Raw genomic sequence first — 25,674 nt, forward strand, 5'->3', positions numbered from 1 at the left:
ATGGGCACCAGTTCTAGTTCTGGCTGCTCCACTTCTGATCCAGCTCTCTGCTATGGCCTGGGAAAGCAGGAGAAAATGGCCCAAGTCCTTGGGCCCCTGCACCCGCATGGGAGACCCGGAAGAAGCACCTGGCTTCTGCCTTCGGATTGGCACAGCTCTGGCCATTTCGGTCATCTGGGGAGTGAGCCAGCAGATGGAAGCCTTTTCTGTCTCTCCCTCTGTCTGTGACTCTACCTCTCAAATAAATAAATAAAATCTTTAAAAAAATGTGTCTGATTGAATTCATGTGAGCATTAGAAACATGTTTATTAGTGTTAAGTTTATTTGAAGGTCAGGGAGACATAATTTTTTATTTCTTACTAAAGAAAAAATTATAAAACTTAAAGTAGATAATACAGCAAAGATTCTATTGTGATTCCTTTTTTTTTTTTTCTAAAGATTTATTTATTTGAAAGAGTTACACAGAGAGAGGAGAGGCAGAAAGACAGAGAGGTCTTCCGTCCGGTGGTTCACTCCCTAGATGGCCGCAGTGGCCGGAGCTGCACTGATCCAAAACCAGGAGCCAGGAGCTTCTTCCCCGTCTCCCACGCGGGTACAGGGTCCCAAGGACCTGGGCCATTTTCCACTGCTTTCCCAGCCCGTAGCAGAGAGCTGGATTGGAAGAGGAGCAGCTGGGCCTAGAACCGGTGCCCATGTGGGATGCCGGCGCTTCAGGCCAGGCCGGTCCCATCCTCTTTATTTTTTTATTTATGTATTTGAGAGGTGGAGTTACAGAAAGTGAGAGGGAGAGACAGTGAGAAAGGTCTTCCATCTGCTGGTTTATTCCCCAAATGGCCCCAGTGGCCAGAGCTGGGCCAGTCCGAAGCCAGCAGCCAGGAGCTTCTTCCGGGTCTTCCATACGGGTGCAGGGGCCCGAGCTCCTTGTACTGCTTTCCCAGGCCATAGCAGAGAGTTGGATTGGAACAGGAACAGCCGGGACTAGAACCCGTGCCCATATGGGATGCTGGTGCTGCAGACAAAGGATTAACCCACTGCACCACAGCGCCGGCCCCCTGCCGTCCTCCTTAAACTGTAGTTTTTTCATCTGTAAAATGGAGAAATTAGAGCTTCCACCTTGTGTTGATTTGGGGACTGGTTGAAATATATGTGCGTGTAAAACAATGTCTATCACATGGTAAGATTTCTATGTTCATTATTAATTTCAATGTGTTATTTATTTGGTATTGTTTTACAGAAGAAATAGCAAAGGTTAAAGTCTTATTGATGTCCATATAGCAAATCTTTTATTAAACTCTAAAAATTGTTGGCATGCTATTTGTATTAAACAGATAAGAAAATTATTTTTTAATATTGATATCTGCTTTGTTTCACCAGGTATCAGCAGATGTTGCACACAAACTTGGTATACCTTGCTACAATAGCAGATTCTAATCAAAATATGCAGTCACTTTTACCAGCAGTAAGTACCTTTAAATAATGTGAAGTAAGCAATTTTTTAAATTATATATGGTATAAAACATTTTTACTTAATGAGTTTTCAGTTTTGTTTAGTAACTCCTGCCCTACTCTTAGACTGTGAAAGTATTGTATGTAACCTCAGAGTTTTTACTTTCATCATTAATTTGAATTAATTTCACCAATATTGATTCCCTCCCTGCATAAGTAATTTATTAATAATTTTGGAGTATTTCATGGCAAATACTGGGTATTATATAACTTTACCAGTAAATATTTCTAATATGCATCTCTTACAGATAGGAGTATTGCTTTACTGATATAATTTACTGTGATTTCTTAATATGTATGTCTTAAAATACTCAATCTGTTTTCAGTTTTCAACTATTATTTTAAGAAACCTAAGTCTTTTAATGGTTGATAGCCTCAGAATCAAAAAAAGGTCCACATACTGCACTGGTTGATGTGTGTTGTGTGTGTGTTCAGTCTGATTAATATATGTCAGTTTATCTTTAAATTTCTGTTTATTTGTTGAAGAAATTGTGTTATATGTTGTAGAATTTCTCACTTCTGAATTTGACTGATTGTATTCTTCTGGGTCATTAACATGTTCCTCCGTCTTATTTCATGTAAACTGATAATTAGGTTGAGAGGCTTATTTAGAGTTAGGTTTAGTTTTCTTGTTTAGAGTATTTTTATTGGTTATGCTATGTATTTCTTGATGTATCACATCAGGAAGAACATGTTGGGTGGTTATTTCACTTTTAGTAATGTTGAGATTAATCAGTGGATACAGTTGATTACAACCAGATCAACTTTCCCATCCACCTTTATCTTCCTCTAGTAGTCATTTATACTTGACTAGATCCTTTATTCTGTTTTGGGATCATAGAATAGTATATTTATGGCTTTATAATTCCTACTGCATTTATTAACTATAACTGTTTTCTAAAAAGTTAGATTTACTTCCAAAAAGCATTTGGTTATCCTTAAAGAATCCCTGTAGGAAAGTTATAAAGGATTGATTTGATCCTGTTACATTCCAGCAACTTGTGAAGGTGACCAGTGTTTATGTTTGTTGTTTTTGTTTAAAATTACAGATTTTTATATTTTTAATGTTTAAATCTATTATAGTTGTTCTTTATGATGCTCAAATTATTTTTCTTTAATCATTGGGAAACTTCTTCATTTATCACTTGTGTCCTTCTGACATGACTCTAATATTCCTTTATTGGTTCTTTGCTTTCAGGATTTGAGAGAGATACCATCAGGCTGCTTATATTTTCTTCCATAGAACTAGAGTCAGCCATTTTTTTCAGAGTTTTTTCTCCCCCTTAAATGGAATTGGTTTTCAGAAAGCACAATTTGGATGATTGGGCATTTATTACTATTGAGTTTTCATTATTTCTAGTCATAAAGTGAACAGAATTAATAAATATATTGTTTACAAAGAGAAAATACTGAATTTGTAAGAAGATTTCTACTTCAGAAAAGGATTTTTACTTAGTTTTGATTTTATATATTAATATCTCCTCTCGTACTCTAAAAATCTTGGTTCCTTAATGACATTACTCTAGTTACTTATTTGCTTTACACTTCTATGTAAAAAAGTTCTTTCACTGTAACACTACCAAGATTACCACAAAGAGGAAGATACTTATCGTTAAGATATATCCTGGGGGGGTGTGTGTGTGGATATTTAATCAATAAATTTTGTTTTTAACTTGAAGTAGTTCTTTATGTAGCTATTGCTGTGAGCCTTATTACCAGTCAGATAGAATGTATTGTTATGAATAATGTGAAGGAGTAGGTTCAATTTAATTTGTTTCCATGTGGATAGGTTCTTTCCTAACTGTATTTGAAAAATGAAAGATCTTTTCTCCATGTTATGCTACCCATAGTGCCCATTTATGAGGGGGTCTGTGTCTCATGGCTCTCTATTCTGTTCTGTTGGTCTATTTTCATAAATTCCAGAATCTTTTACACAATGTGTATTTGAAAAGTTCATATGTCTTGATTTTTTCCAACATCTTGGCTCTTGGTCCTTTGCATTTTCATATATGCTTAAACATCAGCATATTGAGTTTTATCACATGTACATAATCCTGTTCGGATTTTCACTGAGATTACCACAACTAATTTAGGGAGAATATATTTCTTTAAAAATGTGCCGTTTCTGGGGTGAATGTTGTGGCGTAGCAGGTTAAACCAACAGTTGGAACACCTGCATTCCATATAGGATTGGCTGGTTCTAGTCTTGGCTATTCTGTGCTTTTCACCTAGCTTCCTGCTAATGTACATGGGAGGCAGCATATGCTGGCCCAGGTACTTGGATTCCTACTTCCCATATGAGAGACTTGGATTGAATTCCTGGCTCCTGGCTTCAGCATGGACTAGTCCTGGCTGTTGAGGGCATTTGGGGAGTGAACCAGCAGATTGGAAGATCTGTCTTTGTCTCTCCCTCTCTTCTCTATCACTCTGCCTTTCAAATAAATAAAATCTTTAAAAGAAGTTTGTCTTCCAAGTCATGAGCATTGCATATATTTTCATTTATTTAGTTCTTTAATGTTTATTGATGAAGTTTATGATTTCCCCATAGAGGATTTCTCATCTCTCATTGGACTTACTGCTAGATACATATTTTTGGAGACCATTTTAAATACTGTCTTTGTTTTTTTAAGTTTTCTAACTGCAGTTGCTGTTCACATAGAAATGATATTGATTTTGAGTATTACAATCTTATTCAACTCTTTATTTGTAAATTTTTAAATAGGTGCTTTCAATTTTCCATATTTATGATCATATTGTTTGTGAATAATGAATTTTGTTTTTCTTTCTTTGCTTTTTTCTTTTTTTTTGACAGGCAGAGTGGACAGTGAGAGAGAGAGAGAGAGAAAGGTCTTCCTTTGCCGTTGGTTCACCCTCCAATGGCTGCCGCGGCCAGCGCGCTGCGGCCGGTGCACCGCGCTGATCCGATGGCAGGAGCCAGGTACTTCTCCTGGTTTCCCAAGGGGTGCAGGGCCCAAGTTCTTGGGCCATCCTCCACTGCACTCCCAGGCCACAGCAGAGAGCTGGCCTGGAAGAGGGGCAACCGGGACAGAATCTGGCGCCCTGACTGGGTCTAGAACCCAGTGTGCCGGCGCCGCAAGGTGGAGGATTAGCCTAGTGAGCCGTGGCGCCGGCCTGTTTTTCTCTTGATAATCCTTACACCTTTTATTTCTTTCTCTTGCCTTACTTCTCTGGCTAGGACCTCCACTACATTTCCAAATAGAAGTGACCATAGAGGACACCCTTGACTTGTTCCTGATCTCAAAGGGAAAACTTTCACTGTTTGGCCATTAAGTATGATGTTTGCTGTAGTGTTCTGTGGATACCTTTTATCAGATTAAGGAAGTTCTCTTTGTTCCTGATGTGCTAAGTAATTTCTGTCTTGAATGCATATTAATTTTTACCAATACTTTTATTGCATATAATGAGAGAATCATAAGCCTTTTCTTCTTTAATCTGTTAATGTGATAAATTACATTGATATTCTTTTTAATGCTCAATCAGTCTTGCATTCTTGTAATTATTTGTTCATGACCCACTTGGTCATAGTCTTTTTAAAAAATTGTTATATTAGGTTTATAAAATTTTGATCAGGACTTTTGCATCTTTTAGTGTGTTTGACCTGTAATACTCCCTTCTTATGGTGTCTTTGGTTTTTGTATTGAGTTTATGCTGGCTTCATAAAATGAACTGGAGAATTCTCCCTGCTTTTTCTTATCTGGAAGAATTTGCTTAATATAGCTTTACTTACTTATTTATTTAATGGTATTAGGACAATGTATATATCCCTGTATTTTATATATCCTCCATTCCTATATTATATAAATTGTCTCTTTGGCTATGGTTGTTAGTATTTCAATAAACTTTAAAATATGTTGGCATAAAGTTTATGAAATCTTTCCAGTTTCACAATTTCATCAGGATCTGTGGTGATACTTTTAAATTTTTTAAAGATTTATTTATTTATTTTAAAGGCTGAGTTACAGAGAGAGGGGGAAAGAGAGAGAGAGGTCTTCTTTCTTCTGGTTCAGTCCCCAGAATGGCTGTGATGGCCGTGGGCTGGGTCAGGCCAAACAAAACCAAAAGCCTGACACTGTCTGGGTCTCTGATGTGGGTGGCAGGGGCCCAGGTACTTCCGCGATCTTCTGAAGCTGCTTTCCCGGTGCATTAGGAGGGAGCTGGATTGGAAGTGGAGCAGCCAGGACTTAACCGGCAGCCCTATGGATGCTGGCATTGTGGGTGGTGGCTTTACCTGCTCTGCCACAGTGCTGGCACCTTTTTTATTTCTACTTATTTTAAAGATTTATTTATTTGAAAGGCAGAGTGACAGAGATCTTACATCTACTGGAACGCGCTTCAGAGGGCCTAAATGGCTGGTACTGGGCCAGGCTAAAAACAGGAGCCAGGAAATCCATCCTGGTCTCCCACGTGGGTGCAGGGGCCCAAGCATTGGACCATTTTCCTCAGCCTTCCCAGGGATATTAGCACGGAATTGGATCAGAAGTGGAGCAGCTGGGATTCAAACTGGTACTTCACTGTGGGATGCTGATGTCAAAAGTGACTGCTTAACCTGCTGTGCCACAACAGCTCCAGCCCTTTTTCGGTTTTTAAATTAAAACTGAGAAAAATCTTAAAATACTTGTTAGCTTGTTTAAAAATACATTAAACCCATTCAATGTTAATATCAGTACATTCTTTAAAGGAAAAATAGCATCTTTGAGAACAAATTCAGTGAGGTGAATGGCATCATTATACCTTTTTGCAAATATCTTTTTTTTTTTTTTTTTGAAGATTTTATTTATTTATTTGAGAGGTAGAATTACAGAGAGAGAGAGACAGAGAAACAGGTCTTTCATCCACTGGTTCACTCCACAAATGGCCTCAATTGCTGGAGCTTGGCTGATCTGGAGCCAGGAGTTTCTTCCAGGTCTCCCACACAGGTGCAAGGGCCCAAGCATTTGTGCCATCTATAGCTGCTTTCCCAGGCCATAGCAGAGAGCTGGATTGGAAGAGGAACAGCTAGAATATGAACTGGCGCCCATATAGGATACTGGTGCCGCAAGGGGGAGGCTTAGCCTGCTATGCCATAGTGCCCCCTCCTGCAAATATGTTTTAAGTGTCTGGCTTAATAAGATAGTTGTGCTTTCATATCTGCTTCTGAATTCATTCTTCTGTAGTATTTGTTTTGGTTGAAATACAAGAAGAAAATCATTTGGAAAACAAAAATGTTTTTTTTTGTCAGGCAGAGTTAGACAGTGAGAAAGAGAAGAGAGTTATAGACAGTGAGAGAGACAGAGAGAAAGGTCTTCCTTCCATTGGTTCACTCCCCTAATGGCCACCACGGCCGGCACTGCGCCGATCCCAACCAGGAGCTGGGTGCCTCCTCCTGGTCTCCCATGCGGGTGCAGAGACCCAAGCACTTGGGCCATCCTCCACTGCCCTCCCTGGCCACAGCAGAGAGCTGGACTGGAAGAGGAGCAATCGGGACTAGGACCCAGGGTGCCGGCGCCACAGGTGGAGGATTAGCCAAGTGAGCCACGGTGCTGCCCCTGATTCGTTTTTAAGAGGTTTAGTTGCAGTATGGAATCTTATTTAGTACATTTTTCCTATTCATGTACATTGACATCATTGATCTTATTCTTTTCTTTGAAAATTGTATTTATTTCAAAGGTTTTGAATAAATCTTTTACTTATCCATAGTTTTGTAAAGTTATGCTTTGGCTATTTGGGAAATATAAGTTCACTGAGTTAGGTGGACCCTCCAAATACTGACAGGCACATATTTTAGTATGTGATACCAAAGACCACGTTTATGAAAATCACTGTTGTTAACAGAAAAGGCTCCGTAAGTACTGGGATGTAGTCAAACTCAAGGCAGTAGATACAAGTCTGTCATATTCCCAACTCTTGCTTGAAAACTCAAATTTGATCTGGGCAATGAATGCTGTCAGTTGTTTTTCTGGCTCACTGTGTTCATTTTTGACAAAATGTGTGCCAAGGGGCCCACTGTGGCATAGTGGATTAAGCTGCGGCTGGCAATGCCAGCATGCTGTATCAGAGCACCTGTTTCAGTCCTGGCTACTTTGCTTGCAATCTAGTTTCCTTCTGATGCACCTGGGAAAGCTACAGAAGATGATCTTAGTACTTGGACTTCCACCCGTGTGGAAAACCTGGATAGAATTACCCACTCCTGGCTTTAGCCTGGTCCAGCCCTTGTTGTTTCCACCATGTGGGGAGTGGATCAGCAGATGGAGGATTTCTGTCTCTCTTGTTCTCTTCTGTCACTCTACCTTTCAAATAAATAAATCTTCAAAGAAAAAAAAAAAAGAAAATGTCAAATACTCAAGCCTGGATAAATACACTTAGCAGTTACTCTATCATAAAAATGGTTCCATGGCCAGTGCGATGGCTCACTAGGCTAATCTTCCATCTGCGGTGCTGGCACCTCAGGTTCTAGTCCCAGTTGGGGCGCCGGATTCTGTTCCGGTCGCTCCTCTTCCAGTCCAGCTCTCTGCTGTGGCCTGGGAAGGCAGTGGAGGATGGCTCAAGTGCTTGGGCCCTGCACCTGCATGGGAGACCAGGAGAAAGCACCTGGCTCCTGGCTTCGGATCAGCACAGCATGCCGGCTGTAGCGGCCATTTGGGGAGTGAACCAATGGAAGGAAGACCTTTCTCTCTGTCTCTCTCTCACTGTCTAACTCTGCCTGTCAAAAAAAAAAAAAAAAAAAAAGGTTCCATGAACATGAAAACAATGCTTAATTCAACCAGCATGTTTTGGTTTACAGCAGATAATGTTTATTGTTACCCCATTTTGTCACAGAATATTTAAAAGACAGTGTACAATTTTAATGCTTAACGGTTATAAACTAAATTGCTTTTGCATCATCATTGTAAGTGTCAACATGGCTTAAAATGTACCATCACCTTAGTGTTATTATGGAAATAGTTTTAACTGTGGGGCCCACCCAAGGATCTTGAGGACCACAATTTGTGGACTACTGCATGTTTTTGTTCATGGTTAATTTCTGAGCTTTATTGTTTTCTTCCTTTTACTTATTACTTCCTTTTACTTACCTACATATTTTGCTATGCTTTTTATGAATTTTGAGATGAATGCTTGCCTCTATGATTTTCAGCCTTCCATTGTAATATATGCAGTTAAGAGCATACATTACCCTCTAGTCATAGTTCTGATATGTATGTAGTGTGTTCATATTTATTGAGTTCCAAATATTTCCTAATTTCTGCTTTTATTTGTTTCTTCATGCATCGGTTAATAAATATATTTTTATATTGCAAACATGAAGATTTTATTTTCATTTCTGGCTTCATTGCATTGTTGGTAAATAATATTTTGTATGGTTTTCATTTTTTGGCATTTTTTGTTTCTTAAGATTTATTTATTTATTGAAAGCTAGAGTTTAGAGAGAGCAGAAAAGATGAGAGAGAGAGATAAAGAGAGAGAGAGATCTCCCATCTTCTGATTCACTCCCCAGTTGGCTAGGCTGCAACAGCCAGGGATGGGCCAGGTTGAAGCCAGGAGCCTGAAACTCCATCCTGGTCTCCAATGTGGGTGCAGGGGTCCAAGGACGTGGGCCATCTTCCACTGCTTTCCTAGCTGTATTAGCAGGGAGCTGGATCAGAAGTGGAGCAGCCGGAACTTGAGCTGACATCTGTATGGGATGCCGGCATTATGGCAGGTGGCAGCTTAACCCACTGAGACACAATGCAGGTCCCATCTTTGGCATTCTTTTAATTGGGACATTCACTTAAAATGTCCAGGTATGGATTTCTTTTTATTTACCCTGTTTGCTATAGAGATTTCTGATATCTGTCAATTGATGTCTTCTATCGGATGGGGACAGTCTGTCATAGTTACTTCAAGCAGATAATTATTTTCTCTTCTGTACGACCCCAGTTAAGCTTATGGTATGTTTTGTAGCTTTATTTTATCTGTTAATTCCTTTATATTTTTCCCAGCATTCTATTCTAGACATTTTTAAAAGGTTTGTTTTATTTATTTGAAAGGCAGAGTGACAGAGAAAGGGAGAGACAGAAAGAGAAAGAGGTCTTCCATCTTCACTCCCTAAGTGCCCACAACCATTGAGGCTAGGCCAGGCAAAAGCCAGAAACCTGGAACTCCATCTGGGTTTCCCACTTGGGTGGCAGGGGCTAAGCACTTGGGCCATCTTCTGCTGCTTTCCCAGGCACATTAGCAGGGAACTGTTTTGGAAGCAGAGAAGCCAGGATTCAACAGGTACTCAGACAAGAGATGCTGGCATTGCAGATACAGCCTTAACCCACTGCACCACAACTCTGGACACCAGGCATATTTTTTTCTGACTGATTTTTCAACTCCCTCTTCTGTAGCCTTAATCTGTTAGGCCTATTCATTGAGTTCTTAGTGTCTATAAATTTTGTTTTTAGTTCTAGAATTTACTTTTTTAATTAAATTTTTAAATTTTATTTATTTGAAAGGTAGAGACACAGAGTAGGCCTCTCTCTCTCTCTCTCTCTCTCTCTCTCTCTCTCTCTCAGAGGCAGAGATCTATCTGTTGGTTTATTCTCCAAATGCCCACAACAGCTAGATCTGGAGTAGGCCACAGCCAGAAGCCTGAAACTTAATGCCCATCACTCAAGTGGTGGCAGGAACCCAACTACTTAAGCTTCTACCAGTGCTTCCCACAGCGTGGATTAGCATGAAGCTGGAATCTGGAGAAAAAGTTGGGCATTCCATATGGGATGTGGGTATCCCAAGTAGAGTCTTAACCACTAAACTAAATGTCTACTCCTAGAATTTCTGTTTAGTTCTTTTTCAAATCAACTCTGCCATTTAAAAAAAATATTTTCTGCTGTCTATTGAAAATGTGAACATAGTGAATGGTGACCCCCATCCCCTCCCACGCTCAGTATTAGGAAAATTTTTTAATATCCTGAAAGTCCTGAGACTTATACAGACAAAGGTACATATCCAACAGCTAGATGCTACTGTACATATATGTCTTTATCCACCCATTAATCTGTTGAAAATTTAAGGGCAAGCCATTGTTATTTTAAAGTCTGTCTGAGAATTCCAACATTTGGAGTTCTTACAGATCTGTTTCAGTTGTCTCCTGTCTACTGTTTGTCATTCTTGTTGTGTTGCTTTCTTATATATCTGATTATCTTGGTTTTGAACCAGAAGTTATTTGGGGTAATTGCTATAGAAATAATTTGCTACATAGGGTAATATTATCTTGCGGGGAGCATTTGTCATTTCCTTCTGCCGAATGTCTGGGATCACTTTAATTGCATTTCAGAGATTTGAGATTTTTCTTGGTGTCCCCAAATGAATTAAATTTGGTATATAGAGCATATAAGGTTTGTTAAACATGTGGTTCTTCCTTATGCCTGATTTATCAGGTCTCCTGCCCTTAGTGGTCTTTGGGCTGTTGCCCTTCTTACCTGTGGATAGGCACCTTCTCAGCTTTCATCTGGCTTTCCGGATAGGCCAACATACTCGTAGCAAATAGACCTCCCAAGTTGGAGCTGTCCTTTCTGGATTCTTTTTCTTTTCCTGAATCTTGTCTTAATCTTTTTTTTTTTTTATACTTTGTTACTTTATTCTTTCTTATCATATTTTTTAAAAAATTATCTGGCTTTTTTGTTATCTTTGGTGGAGAGTTGTTTGAATGATCTCATCTCTCGTTACTTGTGGATCTAGTTGAGTTCTGTTTTGTTGTTCAGAGAATACTAATTGCTTTTATGGCTTCTGAAATATGATTGATTCTTTGAGGAAATAACTAGCACTTGGAGTATGACTGCTGTGTGTTGGATTCTTTAAATACTTTTTTATCTTTAGAAACCTGTAAGATATTAGTACCATTCTGTGGTTGAGGAAATGGAGTCTCAGATGGATTAATTTACTTGTCTAGGGACTTGTAGTTAGTAAATGGTGGCCTTGAACTTTGAACCCTTGCCCTACTAAAAGAAAATTATGTGCCTTATGCTATCAGGTAGTGTTGCTGTTAGGATAGAATGGAAATAAAGATCTCACTTATTTACTCTTAGGTTTTTTTTTTTTTTAACTTTTATTTAATGAATATAAATTTCCAAAGTATGGCTTATGGATTACAATGGCTTCCCCCCCATAACGTCCCTCCCACCTGCAACCCTCCCCTCTCCCACTCCCTCTCCCCTTCCATTCACATCAAGATTCATTTTCGATTCTCTTTATATACAGAAGATCAGCTTAGTATACATTAAGTAAGGATTTCAGCAGTTTGCTCCCACACAGAAACATAAAGTGAAAAATAATAGATGATTTTTTTTTAAATGATGATGAAATCAGATCAGACCTATTGTCATGTTTAATCCCAGTGAGAGTCAAGTTGGGAGTTGATAATTTCTTCTTCTTCTTCTTCTTCTTCTGCTGCTGCTGCTGCTGCTGCTGCTGCTGCTGCTGCTGCTGCTTCTGCTGCTTCTGCTTCTGCTTCTGCTTCTGCTGCTTCTGCTTCTGCTTCTTCTTCTTCTGCTGCTTCTTCTTCTGCTGCTGCTTCTTCTTCTGCTGCTGCTTCTTCTTCTTCTGCTGCTGCTTCTTCTTCTGCTGCTGCTTCTTCTTCTGCTGCTTCTTCTTCTTCTGCTGCTTCTTCTTCTGCTGCTTCTTCTTCTGCTGCTTCTTCTTCTGCTGCTTCTTCTGCTGCTTCTGCTGCTTCTTCTGCTTCTTCTGCTTCTGCTGCTTCTTCTGCTTCTTCTGCTTCTTCTGCTTCTGCTTCTTCTGCTTCTGCTTCTTCTTCTTCTTCTTCTGCTTCTTCTTCTGCTTCTTCTTCTGCTTCTTCTTCTTCTTCTTCTTCTTCTTCTTCTTCTTCTGCTGCTGCTGCTGCTGCTGCTGCTTCTTCTTCTTCTGCTGCTGCTGCTGCTGCTTCTTCTGCTGCTGCTTCTTCTTCTGCTGCTGCTTCTTCTGCTGCTGCTGCTTCTTCTGCTGCTGCTGCTTCTTCTGCTGCTGCTGCTTCTTCTGCTGCTTCTTCTTCTTCTGCTGCTTCTTCTTCTTCTGCTGCTGCTTCTTCTTCTGCTGCTTCTTCTTCTGCTTCTTCTTCTTCTTCTGCTTCTTCTTCTTCTTCTGCTTCTTCTTCTTCTTCTTCTGCTTCTGCTTCTTCTTCTTCTTCTTCTTCTGCTTCTTCTGCTTCTTCTTCTTCTTCTTCTTCTTCTTCTGCTGCTGCTGCTGCTTCTTCTTCTTCTGCTGCTGCTGCTGCTTCTTCTGCTGCTGCTTCTTCTTCTTCTGCTTCTTCTGCTGCTGCTGCTTCTGCTTCTGCTGCTTCTTCTTCTGCTGCTGCTGCTTCTTCTGCTGCTTCTTCTTCTTCTGCTGCTTCTTCTTCTTCTGCTGCTTCTTCTTCTGCTGCTGCTTCTTCTTCTGCTTCTGCTTCTTCTTCTGCTTCTTCTTCTTCTTCTGCTTCTTCTTCTTCTTCTGCTTCTTCTTCTTCTTCTTCTGCTTCTGCTTCTTCTTCTTCTTCTGCTTCTTCTGCTTCTTCTGCTTCTTCTGCTTCTTCTTCTGCTTCTGCTTCTTCTTCTGCTTCTGCTTCTTCTGCTTCTGCTTCTGCTTCTGCTTCTTCTTCTGCTTCTTCTTCTGCTTCTTCTTCTGCTTCTTCTTCTGCTTCTTCTGCTTCTTCTTCTTCTTCTTCTTCTTCTTTCTCAGAAGATCAGTTTAGTATGCACCCCCATAGAAACACAAAGTGAAATATACTGTTTGAGTACTCATTATAACATTAAGTCTCAATATACAGCACATTAAAGACAGAGATCCTACATGAGGAGTAAGTGCACAGTGACTCCTGTTGTTGACTTTACAAATTGACATTCTTGTTTATGGCCTCACTAATCTCCCCATGCTCCAGTCATGAGTTTCCAAGGCTATGGAAGCCTTTTGAGTTCTCCGACTCTTATCTTGTTTAGACAAGGTCATAGTCAAAGTGGAGGTTCTCTCCTCCCTTCAGAGAAAGGTACCTTCTTCTTTGAAGACCTGTTCTTTCCACTGGGATCTCACTCACAGAGATCTTTCATTTAGGTTTTTTTTTTTGCCAGAATGTCTTGGCCTTCCATGCTTATAATACTCTCATGGGCTTTTTCAGCCAGATCAGAATGCCTTAAGGGCTGATTCTGAGGTCAGAGTGCTGTTTAGGACATCAGCCATTCTATGAGTCTGCTGAGTATCTTGCTTCCCATGTTGTATCACTCTCCCCTTTATTTATTCTATCGGTTAGTATTAGCAGGTACTAGACTTGTTTATGTGCTCCCTTTGACTCTTAGTCCTTTCATTATGGTCAATTGTGAACTGAAATTGATCACTTGGACTAGTGAGATGGCATTGGTACATGCCACCTTGATGGGATTGAATTGGAGTCCCCTGCTATGTTTCTAACTCTGCCATTTGGGGCAAGTCAGCCTGAGCATGTCCCAAATTGTACATCTCTTCCCTCTCTTATTCCCACTCTTATGTTTAACAGGGATCACATTTCAGTTAAATTTCAACACTTAAGAATAACTGTGTATTAATTACAGAATTAAACCAGTCATATTAAGTAGAGCAGACAAAAAAAAACTACTAAGAGGGATAATGTATTAAGTTGTTCATTAACAGTCAGGGTGAGGGCTGATCAAGTCACCGTTCCTCATAGTGTCCATTTTACTTCAACAGGTTTCCTTTTTGGTGTTCAGTCAGTTGTCACCAATCAGGGAGAACATATGGTATTTGTCCCTTTGGGACTGGCTTATTTCACTCAGCATGATGTGTTCCAGATTCCTCCATTTTGTTGCAAATGACTGGATTTTGTTGTTTCTTACTGCAGTATAGTATTCTAAAGAGTACATATCCCATAATTTCTTTATCCAGTCTACCGTTGATGGGCATTTAGGTTGGTTCCAGGTCTTGGCTATTGTGAATTGTGCTGCAATAAACATTAGGGTGCAGACCGCTTTTTTGTTTGCCAATTTAAATTCCTTTGGGTAAATCCCAAGGAGTGGGATGGCTGGGTCGAACGGTAGGGTTATATTCAGGTTTCTGAGGAATCTCCAGACTGACTTCCATAGTGGCTTGACCAGTTTGCATTCCCACCAACAGTGGGTTAGTGTCCCTTTTTCCCCACATCCTCGCCAGCATCTGTTGTTGGTAGATTTCTGTATGTGAGCCTTTCTAACCGGGGTGAGGTGAAACCTCATTGTGGTTTTGATTTGCATTTCCCTGATTGCTAGCGACCTTGAGCATTTTTTCATGTGCCTGTTGGCCATTTGGATTTCCTCTTTTGAAAAATGTCTATTGAGGTCCTTGGCCCATCTCTTAAGTGGGTTTTTTGTTTTGTTGTTGTGGAGTTTCTTGATCTCTTTGTAGATTCTGGTTATTAACCCTTTATCTGTTACATAGTTTGCAAATATTTTTTCCCATTCTGTCGGTTGTCTCTTCACTCTCCTGACTGTTTCTTTTGCAGTACAGAAACTTCTCAATTTGCTGGAATCCCAATAGTTGATTTTGGCTTTGACTGCCTGTGCCTCCCAGGTCTTTTCCAGAAATTCTTTGCCTGTGCCAATATCTTGAAGGGTTTCTCCAATGTTCTCCAATAACTTGATGGTGTCAGGTCGTAGATTTAGGTCTTTAATCCACATTGAGTGGATTTTTGTGTAAGGTGTAAGGTAGGGGTTTTGCTTCATGCTTCTGCATGTGGAAGTCCAATTTTCCCAGCACCATTTATTGAATAGACTGTCCTTGCTCCAGGAATTGGTTTTAGATCCTTGATCAAATATAAGTTGGCTGTAGATGTTTGGGTTGATTTCTGGTGTTTCAATTCTGTTCCATTGGTCTATCCATCTGTTTCTGTACCAGTACCATGCTATTTTGATTACAACTGCCCTGTAGTATGTCCTGAAATCTGGTATTGTGATGCCTCCGGCTTTGTTTTTGTTGTACAAGATTGCTTTAGCTATTCGAGGTCTCTTGTGCCTCCATATGAATTTCAGCATCATTTTTTCTAGATCTGAGAAGAATGTCTTTGGTATCTGATTGGGATTGCATTGAATGTATAAATTGCTTTTGGGAGAATGGACATTTTGATGATGTTGATTCTTCCAATCCATGAGCATGGAAGATTTTTCCATTTTTTGGTATCCTCTTCTATTTCTTTCTTTAAGATTTTGTAATTCTCATTGTAGAGATCTTTAACGTCCTTGGTTAAGTTTATTCCAAGGTATTGGATTGTTTTTGTAGCTATTGTGAATGGGATTGATCTTAGCAGTTCTTTCTCAGCCATGGCATTGCTTGTGTATACAAAGGCTGTTGATTTTTGTGCATTGATTTTATATCCTGCCACTTTGCCAAACTCTTCTATGAGTTCCAATAGTCTCCTAGTAGAGTTCTTTGGATCCCCTAAGTAAAGAATCATATCGTCTGCAAAGAGGGATAGTTTGACTTCTTCCTTCTCAATTTGTATTCCTTTAATTTCTTTTTCTTGTCTGATGGCTCTGGCTAAAACTTCCAGAACTATGTTAAATAGCAGTGGTGAGAGTGGGCATCCTTGTCTGGTGCCAGATCTCAGTGGAAATGCTTCCAACTTTTCCCCATTCAATAGGATGCTGGCTGTGGGCTTTTCATAAATTGCTTTGATTATATTGAGGAATGTTCCTTCTATACCCAATTTGCTTAGAGTTTTCATTATGAAAGGGTGTTGAATCTTATCGAATGCTTTCTCTGCATGTATTGAGATAATCATATGGTTTTTCTTCTGCAGTCTGTTAATGTGGTGAATCACATTGATTTGTGAATGTTGAACCATCCCTGCATACCAGGGATAAATCCCACTTGGTCTGGGTGGATGATTTTCCTGATGTGTTGTTGTATTCTATTGGCGAGAATTTTATTGAGGATTTTTGCGTCTATGTTCATCAGGGATATTGGTCTATAATTTTCTTTCAGTGCTGCATCTTTCTCTGGCTTAGGGATTAAGGTGATGCTGACTTTATAGAAAGAATTTGGGAGGATTCCATCTTTTTCGGTTGTTCTAAATAGTTTGAGAAGAAATGGAATCAGTTCTTCTTTAAATGTCTGGTAGAATTCAGCAGTGAATCCATCTGGTCCTGGGCTTTTCTTTGTTGGGAGGGCCTTTATTACGGTTTCAATTTCTGTTTCAGTTATGGGTCTGTTTAGGTTTTCTATGTCTTCATGGTTCAATTTAGGTAGATTGCATGTGTCCAGGAATCTATCCATTTCTGATAGGTTTCCCTGTTTGCTGGCATACAAGTCCTTGTAGTAATTTCTGATGATTCTTTTTATTTCTGTGGTGTCTGTTGTTAAGTTTCCTTTTTCATCTCCTATTTTATTGATTTGGGTCTTTTCTCTTCTTTTTTTAGTTAGTTGGGCCAATGGGGTGTCAATTTTGTTTATTTTTTCAAAAAACCAGCTCTTCGCTAAGCTGATTTTTTGTAATGTTTTTTTTTTTTTATTCAATCCTGTTAATTTCTTCTCTGATTTTAATTATTTCTCTTCTCCTACTAGCTTTGGGTCTGGTTTGCTGCAAATTTTCCAGGTCCTTGAGATGCGCTGAAAGCTCATTTATTTGGTGCCTTTCCAATTTCTTGATGTAGGCCCCTATTGCTATAAACTTGCCTCTCAATACTGCTTTTGCCGTATCCCATAAGTTTTGATATGTTGTGTTGTTATCCTCATTTACTTCCAGAAAGTTTCTGATTTCTCTTTTGATTTCTTGAATGACCCAGTGTTCATTCAGGAGCATGTTGTTCAGTCTCCATGTGTTTGCATACTTTCTGGGGTTTCCTGAGTTGCTAATTTCCAGCTTCATTCCACTGTGGTCTGAGAAGCTGCATGGTATGATTCTAATTCTTTTAAATTTGCTGAGACTTGCTTTATGACCTAGTATGTGATCAATCCTAGAGAAGGTTCCATGCACTGCTGAGAAGAATGTAAAGTCTTTAGATGTAGGATTGAAAGTTCTGTAGATATCTGTTAGATCCATTTGGGCAATAGTGTCGATTAAATCTGCTGTTTCCTTGTCGATCTGGCTTCTACTCAAAGAGTCTGTGCAGGCTCAGTTTCTCCTGGGGACTCCCACTGGGTTGCCTAGGCTACTGAATTGTAGCCTTAACTCTCCCCTTTTATTATGTATATCCCAGCTCTTTGTCTCTTGCTCACCTTTGCAAGGTTGGCGGAGAGTGGAACTTGTCTGTACCAGTACGCCCCCACCTTTTTATTTATTTATTTATTAATTTTTCCTTCTCTCCTGTGGTCAGTCTGTTGAACTTTCCCGCTTCAATGCCCGCTTCCCTCTAAATTTCTGTCCGCCGTTTCCCCGCCAATGTCTCCGGTTACTGAGCTCACCTCCGCTTCCAGCGCCGATGTGTGGACTCGGAGCCCTGGGCGTCCCTCCTCTCCCCGCTGATGTCTGTGTCACATCGACTCCCCTTCCAGCACTGGCTCTCAGACTCTGCGGCTCCTGCGGTTTGGCTTCCGCGTGGTGGGCGACCCTGCTCTCCCAGTAGGTCCTCTGAGTCACAGGGAATAGCTCCGGAAGAGTTTCCTCTGCAATTTTTTCCTGATCCTTTTTCTGAGGCTACCGTAACTCCGCTTTTATTAAACTAAATTTTCCCGGACTATCGGTGCGCGCCCTCACTATTCCGCCATCTTGGCTCCGCCCCCCAGGTTTGGTCTTCACAGAACTTGAAAGTAAATTTTACAGTCCGTATTGGTTTGGTTGTCTTATAACTATATTGTTACGGAAATGAATGCTTTACTAATTTTTATTTGTTGCCTAATGTTAGTGCTGTAAATATGTGTTAAGTTTTAAAAAAGTTAAATGAATAGGTTTACTTTTGGAGAGACTAAACTATAAGTTTAAATGGCATGTTAAGAACTTAGTTTACTATAGCCATGGTAATATAAGTAACTGTGACTACTCTAACATGCCTGAAAAATATGATAGGTTCACATCATGTACTCACCAAAACCAGTATCTCATTATGGTAGGGCTTCTCAAATAGGTCAGTGGTGATGGAGAAGAGAACATTTTTGTATGGGTAATCTTTTCTTTTTTCTTATAAATTTATATGCTTGATTGTTCTCCATTAAACTACATGGACTATAACTTTTACTTTTTAAATTAACTTTTTTGAAGATTTATGTATTTATTTGAAAGGTAGAGTTTACAGAGAGGGAGAGAAAGAGAGACATTTTATCCGCTGGCTCACTCTCCAGATGGCTGCAATGGGTTGGCCAGGCCGAAGCCAGAAACTTCATCTAGGTCTTCCACATGGGTGCAGGGTCCCCAGCATGTGGGCCATCTTTTGCTGCTTTTCCAAACACATTAGCAGGGAGCTGAATTGGAAGTGGAGCAGCCAGGACTCAGACTGGTACCCATTTGGGATGGATCGTTGCTGGTGGCAGTTGAACCCACTGTGCTACAATGCCTGTCCCCAGACCATAACTTTTTAAGAAATTATTTATTTGAAAGACAAAGAGACAGAGACAGAGATCTTCCATCCACTCCTTCACTCCCCAGATACCCCCAACAGCTAGAGCTGGGTTAGTCTGAAGCCAGGAGCCCAGAATTTAACCTGGATCTCACACATGGGTTGTAGGGTCTTATGTACCTGAGCCATCACCTGCTGCCCATTATCAGGATTATGGAATCAGTAATGGAGCCAGACTTGAACCCAGGGACTTTGATAGAGGATGCAGGTGTCCAAGTGGCATCTTAACCTGCCATGTCAAATGTCCACCTCACCTTATTTTTTTTAAATCATATTTTACTAGTTAATATAGATACTGACATTTGGTACCGTAAAATCAAATTTTTGCATCTTAATATTTGTCGAAATTTAATTTAAAATGCATGTTCAAGTTTTCATTAAAAATACCAGTATGAATAGCTGAGTAATAAAGGATTTAAGAAGACTAGACGTAGTATATCAAGGGGCTAGCATTGTGGCTTAGTAGGTAAAGCTGCCACCTGTGATGCTGGCATCCCATGTGGGCGCTGGTTTAAGTCCCAGCTTCTCCACTTTTGATCCAGATCCTGCTGATGCACCTGAGAAAGCAGTGGGAGGATGGCCCAAGTCCTTGGGCCCCTGCACCCATGTAGGAGACCTGGATGAAGCTGTTGGCTCTTGCTTTCAGTCTGGCCTAACCCTAACCATTGTGACCATTCAGGGTTAAACCAGCCAATGGAAGATTTCTCTCTCTGTCTTTCTCTCTAACACTGCCTTTTAAGTAAATAAAATAAATCTTAAATAAAATGGTGTATCCTCATAGAAATAAGTATATCTGACAATGAGTTGAACCAATAAAAGTGAAGCTGGAGAAGGAATAAAAATCTGCTGATAGGTAAGCAGATGGATTGCAGGTGAAATAGGAAAGGTGAGTAGTTTCCAACTGTAGTTTGAGATTTTTGAATATGAAAAAAAAGTGTGTTATAATAGTGTATTTTAGCAGGAAACTAGAATCAGATTAGAGTCAAAGTGGAATTTGAGTCCAGGTAGAGCTTGGACTTGAAACCAGGCATTCAGATATGGGGTGCCAGTGTCCCAAGTGACATCTTAACCACTGTGCCAAAAGCCTACACTGTGGTTCTGTTTAGTGAAGGTACATAGAATCCTGTCTCCCTTGGTCAAATTTGGAGTCATCATTTGAATAATAGTCCTCAAAGTTGGTATTTTCTCTCTGAAAAGAACTGTTGAAATAATTATCATCATCATGTGATCCAGGAACAGTTTTGCCAGCAGAAAATGTGACTTTTATATGGACAGATCTTTCCTTCTCAAACATTGTAAAGAAATTGCATTTTTTAAATTTTAGCCTCATATCATTTATTACAAATTTATTTTCATCATCTCCTAGTATTAGCATACAACAAGTGGTAAGCACCATTTATTTAGTAAAAAATTAGAAGAAAACAATTTAAATTGAGAATATTTCATTAATTTTTTTGTGTACAAGTTGGGGAGAAATTAGTCTTTCTATTGTGGTTTATTTTAAGGCGTGAAGTTTGAACGTACTTCTGTAGAATCAGAAATTTTATAGAGTTGGAATAAATCCTGATAATCATGTAGTCTCATTTATTGTTTAGTGTACTTTAGAGGCATCTAGAGAACTTTTTTTTTTTTTTTTTTGACAGGCAGAGTGGACAGAGAGAGAGAGAAAGGTCTTCCTTTGCCGTTGGTTCACCCTCTAATGGCCGCTGCGGCCAGCGCATCACGCTGATCCGAAGCCAGGAGCCAGGTGCTTTTCCTGGTCTCCATGCGGGTGCAGGGCCCAAGCACTTGGGCCATCCTCCACTGCCCTCCCGGGCCACAGCAGAGAGCTGGACTGGAAGAGGAGCAACCGGGACAGAATCCGGTGCCCCGACCGGGACTAGAACCCGGTGTGCCAGCGCTGCAAGGCGGAGGATTAGCCTAGTGAGCCGTGGCGCCAGCCGAGAACTTTTTAAATCTAGAATGAGGACTCTGTCCCAGTGGTTTGTTTTTGGTCAAGAAAAAACATTTTTTATTTGACATAAAATAATTGTATAAATTTATGGGGTACCATGTGATAATTTGAGTTTGTGTGTGTGTGTGTATATATATATGTATATATAGAGTTATCAAGTTGGGGTTCTAAGTATGTTCTTAAACATTTATTTATTTGTGTTGGGAACGTTAAAACTCTCCTAGTCCCCCCCCCCCCCCCCCGAGAGTTATTTATTTTTACTTGAAAGTGATAGCGAGTGAGCGAGCGAGCTAGCTTCCATCCACTGATTGTTTCCTTAAATGGCCACAATGGCCAAGGCTGGCCAAGGCTGGCCGGTGCCACGGCTCACTAGGCTAATCTTCCACCTTGCGGCGCCAGCACACCAGGTTCTAGTCCTGGTCGGGGCGCCGGATTCTGTCCTGGTTGCCCCTCTTCCAGGCCAGCTCTCTGCTGTGGCCTGGGAAGGCAGTGGAGGATGGCCCAAGTCCTTGGGCCCTGCACCCCGTGGGAGACCAGGAGAAGCACCTGGCTCCTGCCATCGGATCAGTGCAGTGTGCCGGCCGCAGCGCGCCGGCCACTGTGGCCATTGGAGGGTGAACCAACGGCAAAGGAAGACCTTTCTCTCTGTCTCTCTCTCTCATTGTCCACTCTGCTTGTCAAAAACAACAACAACAACAACAAAAACAAAACAATGGCCAAGGCTGGGCCAGGCTGAAGTCAGGAGCCAGGAGCTTCATCTGTATCTCCTGCTTGGGTGACAGGGGTCCATGTACTTGGTCCATCTTCTGCTGCTCTCCCAGGCGAATTAGCAGGGATCTAGAGCAGCAAGGACTTAATTCTTGCCCATACGGGATGCTGGCATTGCAGCTGCAGCTTAACCCACTGTGCCATAATGCCATTCCCTCTTCTAGTTAAGTATAAAATATATACTATTGTGATTTTTAGTCACCTTACTGTGCTTTATGTCAGTGTGTTTTAAAATCTTTTCAAGGGACCAGCATTGTGGCATAATGAGTAAAGCCATGCCTGTGATGCCAGCAACCCATATGGATGCTGGTTCCAGTCCTGACTGCTCCAATTCTGATCCAGCTCCCTGCTAATGTGCCTGGGGAAGCAATGGGAGACCTGGAAGAAGTTCCTGGCTCCTGGCTTTGGTCTGGTCTTGCCTGGTCATTGCAGCCATTTGGGGAGTAAACCATTGGATGGAAGATCTCTCTCTGTTTCTCTCTCTCTCTGTAACTCTGCCTTTCAAGTAAATAAATATTAAAAAAAAAAAAAAAAACCTTTTCAAGAGATTCTACTGTTCAGTTAGGGACTGAGAACCTTCCATGTTTTTCAAATGGAGTATCCAGTGATGTTCTGAGGAGGTAGAAAACTTCAGAAAAATACAATTTACATTCCTGCAGAATCAACTTTATTTGATGTTGGGTACCATGAATCATTTTTACAGTGTGAGAAAGATAATACTATAATGAGAATTATATAATGAGACTTATAACAGTCCACAGTGAATGGTATGTAAGACGTACTCAGTAAATATTGATGATGAAGGTGAAGGTAGTATGCAATTTGGAATTATAAAAGAAAGAGGTATCGATTCAGTAGTATATGGAGTATGCTTCTAAGACTCAGTTACTGAATAGATGTAAAATACAAGGGAGACTAGAGACCCAAAGTGGTACTATTTATTTAGTACATAAAACCATATTTTGATATTAAAAAGGTGACTTAAAGCTAATTAGAACTTCTTTTCTTTTCATCGAACTCATTTTAAAATATTTCTGCCTTCCTCTGTTTTCTGTTGTACAACAGTACCCAAAGCTGAGTACTTTATTTTTTAAAAAAAGATTGCTTGACTCACAGTGCTGGAGATTCAAGAGCCGTGCACCAGTGTCTGCTGGGCTCTGGTAAGGGCCTTCTGGCTATATCACAATATGGTGGATGGCATCATAATGGGAGCACTTTTGAGGGGGAAAGATCACATGGTGAGACAGGAAGCTAGAGGGATTTGCTAGCTGGACTTGCTCTTTTTCTAACAACCTGCTCTTGTGAAAACTGGCTATCCTGCAAGAACTACATCAATCTGTTCTGAAGGATGATATCCCCAGTGACCTAACTACCTCCTACGAGGCCCCTTCTCTTAAGGGTTCCCTCAGCTCAACATCACCACTCAGGTGAGAAAACTCCCAGCACATGAACCTTTGGGGAACATCAAAACTATCCAAACCAAAGAAATTTCCAGTTTAGCCAATTATATACTTCCTGAATATTGAGTTTATTAAATATACTCATAATTTATTTTTATTTAATGTTTTATACAAAGAATAAAATATGAACTCTTAGTAAAAATATTTACATTATATAGCTTGCATTTTATATATTTTTTCATGTCCTGAGTTGTACTTTTTTGGTGATGTCACACTTGATGTTCTGGGCAGCCCTTGGCATCACTTAACTATAACTTCCACAAGCTTCGGTAAAAATGATAATGGATTAATTTTGGTTCAACACAGGCCCTGCCTGGCAAAGCATTGTTAAGGTACTTCACTGACTAAAATTCGAGACTATAGCATTTGCTTTTTTTTTTTTTTTTTTTTAAAGATTTATTTTATTTATTTTGAAAGAGTTACAGAGAGAGGCAGAGACAGAGAGAGAGGTCTTCCATCTGCTGGTTCATTCCCCAGATGGCCGCAGTGGCCGGAGCTGCGCCGATCTGAAGCCAGGAGCCAGGAGCTTCTTCTGGGTCTCCCACATGGGTGCAGGGGCCCAAGGACTTAGGCCATCTTCTACTGCTATCCCAGGCCATAGCAGAGAGCTGGATCGGAAGAGAAGCAGCCGGGACTTGAACTGGCGCCCATATGGGATGCTGGTGCTTCAGGCCAGGGCTTTAACCTGCTGTGCCACAGTGCCGGCCCCTAGAATTTGCTTTTTATAGATGTGATCCAAGATGTGAAGAGTTATGTATCTAGAGCAATGAAACATTTTGAAGAAGAGCAATATATAGCTTCTAACTGCATTTTTAGCATAGATGATACATTGATGTTAGACCATTAAAAACTGCAGAAAACCATATTAAAAACCTACTCCCATTTCTGTCTTGCACCTGCTTTTTGTGCAAATAAAAGCAAGTATAAATGCCTTTCCCATTCAAATAGAACCTTGCTATGTGCACTGTTCAGTACCTTATTTTTTTATTAAATTTTCTAGAAAATGAAAGTTTATATTCTCATTTAAAGTAATGTAAAGAACTTTGCTTAAATGTTGACATCATTTGAATAATGTTTTAAGTGTTTGTTAAACATGATAATGTTGTCTATTTGGTAAGTATGATAATGCTGTTTTCCTTTGAAACTTATTCCTTGCATTTGTGATGATTTTCTTTTTACTTTGGCTGCTCAACTCATCTTCAATGTGCCTATCAAATGTTGATGTTCCATTCTTGAACATTTTCTCACCTTACACAGTCATTCCTGTGACATTTCATCCATTTCCTGGTTTTCTGTATTCTTGACTTCAGGATCCACTGATGGTTCCGAAATAGGAATCTTCTTGAGTGTGATAAGTGAACCTAGCTTCCAGTAGACATACCCATTTTGATACTCAACAGGCTTCTCAACATATGGATAAAACTCATTTTCCCTCTTCCTCTCTGTTGTTTCTTGCAGAAAAAAAATTGTCCACATTCTTTATTTTCATATTTTGTGTCCCGAGAGAGTAGTATATTTAGTTCTTTTTGGCAGAAATGTGGTGGTTATCAGACTTAAACCTATATGCCTCAGCGTGGTCTCCAACCAAGACTTTGTCTCTTTCATTTGGAATGATGATGTACAATAAAACATGCCTAATTAAGATGTTTTAAAACTAAAAAGGAGAAGAAATGTCTTTGAAGTGATTATTTTGATGAGATTCAGTAAAAATTAAAAACATCAATACGTATCTGATCTTGAAGGTAAGGAAGACTTTATTGGGACTATAAGAAGGAAACCACTAACATTAACCTAAATATTGGAAATTAAGGAATTTGTAATTATTTACAAATGTACACAAAAGTATCTATTCAAAGCTATTTATCAAAGCATTTTTTAAAAAGATTTATTTATTTGGAAGAGTTACACAGAGAGGAGAGGCAGAGAAAGAGAGAGGTTTTCCATCCGCTGGTTCACTCCCCAGTTGGCCACAACTGCAGGAGCTGCGCCAAACCGAAGCTAGGAGCCAGGAGCTTCTTCCAGGTCTCCCATTCGGTGCAGGGGCCCAAGGACTTGGGCCATCTTCTACTGCTTTCCCAGGCCATAGCAGAGAGCTGGATTGGAAGTGGAGTAGCCAGGTCTTCAACCGGCACCCATATAGGCCAGGCCAGGGTATTAACCCTCTGTGCCACAGCACAGGTCCCTCAAAGAATTTTTTATGTTAGCCAAAAAAAAAAAAAAAAAAAAAGTCAGTATTGAGGATGAGTTAAAAGCTGTTTCAGCTGTTCAGTTGAATTCTGCACTTTTTAAAGAAAATATTTATTTGAGAGATAAAGATAGAAAATATAGAGCTCCCATCCACTGGTTAACTTTCCTAATGTCCACAATGGCTGGGCCAGGTCAGAAGTTGAAACTAGGATCTGTGATGCTATCCAGGTGTTCCACATGGGTGGCAGGAACCCAATACTTGAGCCATCACCTCTGCTTCCTGTGGTCTGCATTAGCAACA

General features: G+C 40.2%; 1 protein-coding gene across 11 annotated transcripts in view; it reads left to right on the plus strand.

Annotated features, from left to right (window-relative positions):
• SS18 (SS18 subunit of BAF chromatin remodeling complex) overlaps nt 1-25,674 on the plus strand; it is a 92,290-nt gene that overhangs the window by 9,765 nt on the left and 56,851 nt on the right. For all 11 annotated transcript variants that reach the window (XM_070050361.1, XM_070050365.1, XM_070050368.1 and 8 more), the window contains one exon: nt 1,375-1,459. In XM_070050361.1, the coding sequence (XP_069906462.1) occupies nt 1,375-1,459 (85 nt within the window). The remainder of the gene's footprint in view (nt 1-1,374; nt 1,460-25,674) is intronic.

The sequence above is a fragment of the Oryctolagus cuniculus genome, chromosome 10 (assembly GCF_964237555.1).
Source record: "Oryctolagus cuniculus chromosome 10, mOryCun1.1, whole genome shotgun sequence".
In the NCBI taxonomy this organism is placed as follows: domain Eukaryota; kingdom Metazoa; phylum Chordata; class Mammalia; order Lagomorpha; family Leporidae; genus Oryctolagus; species Oryctolagus cuniculus.